The sequence below is a fragment of the Camelina sativa genome, chromosome 2 (assembly GCF_000633955.1).
Source record: "Camelina sativa cultivar DH55 chromosome 2, Cs, whole genome shotgun sequence".
Taxonomy (NCBI): Eukaryota; Viridiplantae; Streptophyta; class Magnoliopsida; order Brassicales; family Brassicaceae; genus Camelina; species Camelina sativa.
In genome coordinates this window covers 12789695-12797194 of record NC_025686.1, presented here as the reverse complement: position 1 = coordinate 12797194, position 7500 = coordinate 12789695, and the positions used below count along the sequence as shown (strand labels likewise).

The following is a 7500-nucleotide window of genomic DNA, read 5'->3' as shown; positions in this document are numbered from 1 at the left end:
CTTTCCATGTTCATCATCGGTGACCAAGGTTGACAACTCTGCACAGTGTGGAGCTCAGCCGACAGCATCATCATCATCGACACACCAGAACATCAACACTAATGAAGAAGACAAACCCAAGAGTAAGATGAAAAAAGAGAGAGAACCTAAGTTTTCCTTTCAGACAAGAAGCCAGGTTGATATTCTCGATGATGGATACAGGTGGAGGAAGTACGGCCAAAAAGCTGTCAAGAACAATATATTTCCCAGGTACGTACACGTACCTAATACTAGGCTTTTATGCATCTTGGTCATCATAGTTAATAGACTGATATGTATATGATTCACATATGTATAGGAGTTATTATAAGTGCACACAAGAAGGATGTAGAGTGAAGAAGCAAGTGCAGAGGTTATTAGGAGACGAAGGAGTGGTGGTTACAACTTACCAAGGTGTTCATACCCATCCTGTTGATAAACCCTCTGATAATTTCCACCACATCTTGACCCAAATGCACATCTTCCCTTCCTTTTAGTTACTTTTGCTCTTTTGCATTTCTTATATAATACTACGTACCGCATAAATCTTCGGTCCATATATGATTAGTAGGGGTTGATGAATGATGAATTAGTAGAGGAACGGGATGTAATAATCAAAAAAGTTGGGAAAGAATGCTAAACTCAAGTGTTAAGACCATTACTTTAAAACTAGCATTAACATATATATCTCAAAAACTAACCAGACTAAAACACCAAAACACTCCTTTTCATCTACCCACTAACCCTTATCTTTGGGGTACTTCAGAAGCGTCCTTTCTCCAACCTTTAGAATCCATCTCCTTTGGTCTCCGAGACACATCTAATATGTCTGCCAAAGAGAGTGTGGCTATGTTTCTACACATGTGTGGACATATAACATAACACAAAGGAATGCAATGCGTACATTCGGGCATTCAGCTGATATGCAAGTACATCGGGCATTTGCACCAAATCTGACGGCTCTTATGCAAGTACATCCAAAATTGCAAGCTGAACGACGTTATTGGCAATATTTTAAAGGATTTATTAGTGCAATCGATGGGACACATGTTCCCGTCATGGTTTCTGGACAACAGAAACAAAGATACTGGAATAGGCACGGTAAAAACAATTGTGAACATCCTCGCAATATGTAACATAGACATGATATTTACATATAATTATGTTGGTATTCCGGGATCTGCACACGATGCCAAAGTTTATAAAAGTGACTTACCCTTAAACATCTTCACGAGAATCACCGCCTCGCGGTCCAACTGGACCGCATAGAGCTGTCCAACTGTACTTCCTACGGCATTGGATCGGTAGGTCCCTTTCCATGTCGAGCAATACGCGGTCCTAACCGTTTTGCTCATGGTGGATATAATAGTCACCAGAATCATGATCATAATGTTTATATAAAAATAGTCATTTGCACAAACTGCTTCTAATGTCAGACTGAAAAGCACGTACAAGATAAGACATTACAAAAAACAACAGCAACGTACTAACCAAGGCCAGCTTCAACTTCAATTCAGTGATTAGAGATACATATTTTATACATCACTTTGAGCTTAAGAATTGCCTATTGTTACATTTCTATCCACAGTTTTTCATCCGGAAATATTACAACACACAACTGAGTTGCCTCTATTTGGGCACAATCGCTAGTTTTCCATACCCGCATCTGGAAGCGGAGAATCGTGAGCCAGTGACTGCATAGGAGAGAAACAAAATGAGTGAGTTTAATTAGCATCTGCCTCAAATTTCGTTTGTACCTATTATGATAAATCTGATTTATTCTCTTACCTGCTCTTGTGAGCGGAAATACATGAAAGGCGTGTAGTTGAGGAAGTTGGAGACTCTTGATGTGTATATATCAGCATACCTGAAACCAATTTTGAGGGAATTGTAAGTGACGGGTTAAATGCGAGCTTGGTTTGAGCTTAAAAGTTGCTCAGAAATGCAGAGAAGAGGAATAAATACTTTTCTATTTGTCTCATCAAGTGGCTTTTATCCCACAAACCCGCCCGTGAGAGGAAGCCCCACCTGGAAAACAGCCCAAGAATTATAGGTTAGACAGATCCTTTTCTAGGTTTCCCGAGTCACCTAACTACGATTTGTTTTGCCTTTGTTTCTCTACCTTTTGTTGAAGAGCTCGCCGTCTGATTCCAGCATTAGACCAATCTTGTCATCTAGTCTTTGCATTACAATAAGAAGCTTCTGCATGGTCTCTGTCAGTTCTTGATCATCCAAGTTGGTAGCAGCGAGTGTCTAGAAGAAAAAGATAAAGGGATAACTTCATGAGAACCTTCCATCACGAAACTCTAATCTTATAGCTGAACATACTACCCATTGTATCTAACACAGGATATACAACATGAACTCTGGACATTGTAAGGATATAAACAAACCTGAGCAGGACGGCCTTTGCTTCGTCTTTGAAGAGCAAGCCGGAGCTGGTTAAATAGATCTCCAACAACCTCTTTTTGATTTATAAGCTCTATTAGCTCTTCTCGGTGACCACGACTGCCAATTAGAGCCTTATACTGTAACGAAACAAGACCAAATCATTTATTTTCTTTTCTATTACTTCAACGAATGAAAGGCGAAAGCCCTCCAAGCTCTGTCATCTATTGATTGTAGTTCATAACAATTATCCAAACCTCTTCTTCCAGTTCACGGCAAATCAGTGCAGTTCGCCACCTGAGATGGACTTTGGATACACTGACATCAGTGTAGATGTGGTCACCAACATACAAAATCTCATCTCCATGAACGTTTAGTGAACTCTCTATCATTTGAGCACTTCCTCCCGAATACAAACCTCCTAGGGGAGACAAGCAGTGAGAGAGAGAAAAAAAAATTTAGAATTTCTCCACAGCAAAATTATCTACTTACATTCAGTAGAAACAATGAGAAATAACCTGTTTCAGCCTTGAAGCATGGACGCATCAAACCCTCTCCAGTCACAACCTCGTACAGAGGGTGTGACATCTGGAAGAACTCTGGCTTCCTAGCAGAAACTATAACCTACGTAGAAACATGAATGTTAAAGTAGTAGATTCTAATGCAAACTAGTCTCTGGAAAAACAAACTGCTTTACAACTTAAACGCAGAAACAAATTTGTGTTTGCTCACCATGTCAAAAAGATCTCGCCAGTCCATGTCATTGGGAAGGAATTTGTTAAATGAGTGCTTCATCATTTTGTCTGTGTAGTGATAATCCGAGTTTGTGATAAGCAAGAGCTTTTTACCAGCCTATGAGCGAACAGGACATTATTAACAACTGAAACAATCATGATTATATATATTGTGCGAAAACTGAAACATTACCTCCTTTTGATCTAAAAGAGCTAAAGGTAATTCGGGGTCTGGCTCTACAAATAGTTCTGGCTTGGACATGATCTCACTCTGCAAAGTAACTGTCATTTACAATGGGCCTGAGAAAACTGATCTTTAAGAAAATGATTAAAGGATGGACAAACTATCAACCTTGAGTTGTCCTTCAACATGTGCTCTGAAGAGAGCTTTTGCAACAGCCTGAAAACATTAATTAGAGATAAAGAATACGCAAACCGTTCAGTTTAAAGAAATTTAGGTGCTATGAAACACAAAACCTTGTAAAGTCCTTTATAGTCAAGCGTGCCAAGATCTGCCGAAATACATCCATCATCCAATCTATCCACCATCTGAAATCATTTGAACTATAATTACTCAGCAGAAACCTATGAGGAAAGTTTTGCAGGAAGACATTCATGGCGGTGAAGAAGCATTGATAAAATGGATATGAATATTATATGCACTATAAATCAAGAAAGTAAATTATGTCCACAATTAACTGCGAGTTATTCAGCAACTATTTCTTGTAAGAAAAGAACGTACTTGTGCATAAGCCAGAGCCTCTGAAACAGAAAAAAATGTATTGAGAAACTCCCATCGACTCTGGTTCCGCAGGTCAACTAACTCCCTTCCATAGATCTCACTTTCATACAAACAAAGACAATAAGAGGATGAGACTTCCTTCAAATAAAGAACAAGGACTCTGAAACTGTCTTTTCTTTTATTTCACGTTACCAACGGTGTTAAAAAGCCAAATATACCTGACAGCTTTATTTGATAACATATTTGTACCGTGCATGGCTCTCTTCACATACCCAAATCTATCGGCCTTGACTAAATTACCTTTCTCTTTGTCAATCATGAGACCCCTGATAACCTATAATAAGAGAAGACATATTTTGGTCTTAGTACAGAGAGAATACTACAGTGTAGAACCTTTCAACTAACACCAGAATAAACACATCACCAGTTCCGGATCAAAAGCAAGTCCATCAACAGGGAAACCCATGCTCTTTAGATTTTCCATGCAGTAGTCATAAGCTTTTCCTTCCCAAGCCTAAACAAGACCATACACTAACGTCAATTATGGGTTTCTTTTCTGCATACATCTTTCCTACTTATTAATAATAAAATAAAAAGGACTCACCATGACATTGTAGTGCATCAAAGTATAATCCATATCATATCCAATGGCACTAATGGACCGTAGATTCAAGGTACGACTACAAAAAATACCACGAGGAGAGTGTTGCGCAGAGAAAGGACCCTACAATATCAAGCATTAAAATTTTGAGATGCCAGAAAGCGAAACATCCTCATCAGACACAAAGAACTCGGTACATTTATGTGTTAGAAACAACACTGCTCCTCAAACTCCAAATACAAAAATACAACACAACATTATAAGGATTAGATAACGAACTTGGATACCCAACTCTCTAATCAGGTTTTCAGCGGCTTGAGCCTCTGTTCTCGCTACCTCCTCAATTGGACCTTCCAATGTAGCTTGCCCATCTCCTACATCACAGTTACATTTTCTAATCATGAGACTGCATAACAGAAAAATGTAAGCTTTTTTTACTCGTACAACGTGACAGCCACAACAAAGGTTCAACCTTTTTAGCTCTTATTCATCTCAGTCAACCAAAATCAAGTTCCGTAACTAAAGACCAAATCTTTTTTCAAACATTCCACTAAAAACCCAAATTGAATTTTTGAAAACTAGCAAAAGATGATGGAAGATTGTATACCAAAGGACTGAAGTGGGTCAAGCTTGAGATTCAAATCTCCCTTAGTGCTCTGACCCAGATAGTCAACTTCATACTTGGACGAAGTAGTAACCGAGAAAACGTCGTCACCAACAGCCACGCGTCCACCGTCAGCTCCTGCGGCTCTGCAACTTACCATCCTTCTACTAGATCTCCTCTTGTTACTTCTCCTGAAATCAGACAATTCCGCAGCAGGACAAGAAGGAAACTTCATCTTCGTTGCCATACCTCTCCACAGAAGCATTTTGTCGAACACTTGATCGGCACATAGATTCATTCTCGTCGTGCCTCCTCGTTTCACTTTTGGCGTACTGTAAAGGGATGAGAGTTGGGGAACGTTAACTGAGAAATTAGGCATCTCCTAAACTCAAGAAAAACGACAGAACATCGACGTTTGAATTCGTAAAATGGCGTGATGTTTTTAACTTCTAGGAGATGAGAGTGAGAGGAGATGTTGATCCTCTCGGATAAAAAAGGACACGACACAATCCAAATTTGGTATCAGAATCTATTCGCATGAATAGCGCAGACAAAATCTCTTCCTCTCATTTTCCTAATTCATTAAAAAATAAATTAAAAAATCAAATAAAAAAGCACTCATGAAACTACTAATTAATACTCCCTCTCTCTCTCTCGCATATATCGATGTTTTAGAGAATTTTATTTGTCCCTCAAAAATTGATTTTCTATAATTTTAAATTTATTAAAGTTAATATTTTGTAAACTTTAAAAATAATCATTGAAACAATTTAAATTTTTGAATTGTTATTGGTCTAAAATTAAATAATATATTTTAGTGAGAGAAAATAATATAGTTAAAACCAGTAATCATTGTTTTTTAAAAATATATAAAAACTTCTCAACATCAAACTATGAGGAACATATTGAGTAGCTTTCTTTATGTTATAATTAACAAGTCACTTTACCAATCAAAATTAGCCACATGGATTTTGCACTCATTTTAAAAGAATAATAAAAATAAATCTCTTACTTTAATGACATAATGTTAAAAGCAAAATAATAAACATATCTAACAGTTTCTCAAAACAGTTCATAATCTACAATCTACAATCCTTGTTATTCGCCCATGATCTATGCCTACATATACCCCCATAAACATTAAAAAAAAAAAACAATTTAACTGGTCGAAAAGAAAACAAAATCATCCTCTTCCTCAGTTTAAAGACCAACCCTTATTCCAAATTAGGGTGTCAAACAGAAGTATATTTGGGCTACATGTCTAAATTAAAAAAAAAAAATCAGTTAGTTTTCTCGGTAAATTAGTTTTACAATTTCTATAGTATATATTCTTTTCAGGTCCTTTTCTCGCCGACGAAAAGTTTCATTCTTAAGTATGGTTGGAAAAGTCTGAAATTTGAAGAAGCATTATGCTACTTTTATTTTTTTCTCTTCATGTGCTCTTCAAATTTATGTGTGACTATGCACGCGCATATATGAGTCTTTAACTATGTTTTCAAATCAACATGCCGTATCTATTAGCATATTTAATAGTTTAGTCATGTCAGATGTACAACTTATCATTCATGTCATCTAGACTTACATGGTACAACATACAAACTAATGAGTAAAAAAAATTTGATCACTTTATTGTTTCCATTGTTATGTAGTGATTTATCAATTGTTGATTTGTCTTCACAAATTTGTGTTACATGGTGATATTTTACTTTATATTGTTTGCAGATGGAGATCGTGACTAAATTGCTCATAGATCAGCTTAAGAATTAGAAGACATACATGAGAAACATAGCAAGACATAAAGAACATGGAACCTTTATTATATTAACGAGTAATATAGATCAATGTAAGTTGTAAGTTATTCACTTTGTTTACTTTATCCAACTTATAAGTTTTCCTATGTTTGTGGTTAATCAATGGTATTGTGTTAATGTTTGTTTACACACACTCATTTTTGTAAGCCTTTTGATTTATTATTATCTTTTTTTTGTCAAAGCCTTTAATTGTTTGTACATGTAAATCTAATATATTAAAGGAGAAGTCGAGAGAGCTCCCAGCCAATCTCACAAAAATTGACCTCCTTTGCCCTTAATGAAAAATACTCTTATAAATATTTCGAACAAGCTTTTACTCTCTATTTAGGTTGCTGAAACCCACCACATTCATCCTCAGACTTAAGATTACTAATTTGCCATTAATGAGATTCAAAACTGGACAATTATACCCTTTTTCTAAGTTTTAATTTTTTAAAAAAAATTAAAAAACGAAAATTAAAAAAAAAAACAAAATTTGTTTACAGAATCAGAACTCTAATATATTTACGCAATATCTCTCTTTAAAAAAATAGAAGATAAATATTACAATATATTACGAATATTTGTTTAAAGAAAATTTCTATTTTTTAAAATATTAAAAT

At 36.0% G+C, this 7500-nt stretch overlaps 2 protein-coding genes across 3 annotated transcripts in view; one reads left to right on the top strand and one right to left on the bottom strand.

Moving 5' to 3' along the window:
• LOC104723246 (probable WRKY transcription factor 45) overlaps positions 1-703 on the top strand; it is a 924-nt gene extending 221 nt beyond the window's left edge. The window contains exons 1-3 of one of the 2 annotated variants that reach the window (XM_010441584.2): positions 1-122; positions 202-249; positions 338-703. The exon at positions 1-122 is cut by the window's left edge and continues 221 nt beyond it. In XM_010441584.2, coding sequence (XP_010439886.1) covers positions 1-122; positions 202-249; positions 338-375 — 208 coding nt within the window. In that variant the 3' untranslated portion in view covers positions 376-703. Of the gene's footprint in view, positions 250-337 lie in introns of both variants that reach the window. The other variant, XM_010441576.2, reaches the window with a different exon arrangement.
• On the bottom strand, positions 1429-5647 carry LOC104723235 (5'-nucleotidase domain-containing protein 4-like). The gene is made up of 17 exons (XM_010441569.2): positions 5091-5647; positions 4763-4857; positions 4487-4606; positions 4307-4396; positions 4101-4216; positions 3883-3982; positions 3618-3689; positions 3493-3540; positions 3334-3411; positions 3139-3258; positions 2925-3030; positions 2664-2827; positions 2412-2546; positions 2141-2271; positions 1984-2046; positions 1807-1885; positions 1429-1712 (listed from the first exon to the last, which is right to left on the bottom strand). The coding sequence occupies exons 1-17, from the start codon at positions 5464-5466 to the stop codon at positions 1665-1667; spliced, it is 1941 nt and encodes a 646-aa protein (XP_010439871.1). The 5' UTR covers positions 5467-5647; the 3' UTR covers positions 1429-1664.

Coding starts and splice junctions, on each gene's coding strand:
- LOC104723235 (XM_010441569.2), bottom strand. CDS start 5,466: ATGCCTAATTTCTCAGTTAACGTTCCCCAACTCTCATCCCTTTACAGT. Junction 4,397..4,486: donor TGATGCACTACAATGTCATG/GTGAGTCCTTTT, acceptor GGTCTTGTTTAG/GCTTGGGAAGGAAAAGCTTA. Junction 3,983..4,100: donor TTATCAAATAAAGCTGTCAG/GTATATTTGGCT, acceptor TTTGTATGAAAG/TGAGATCTATGGAAGGGAGT.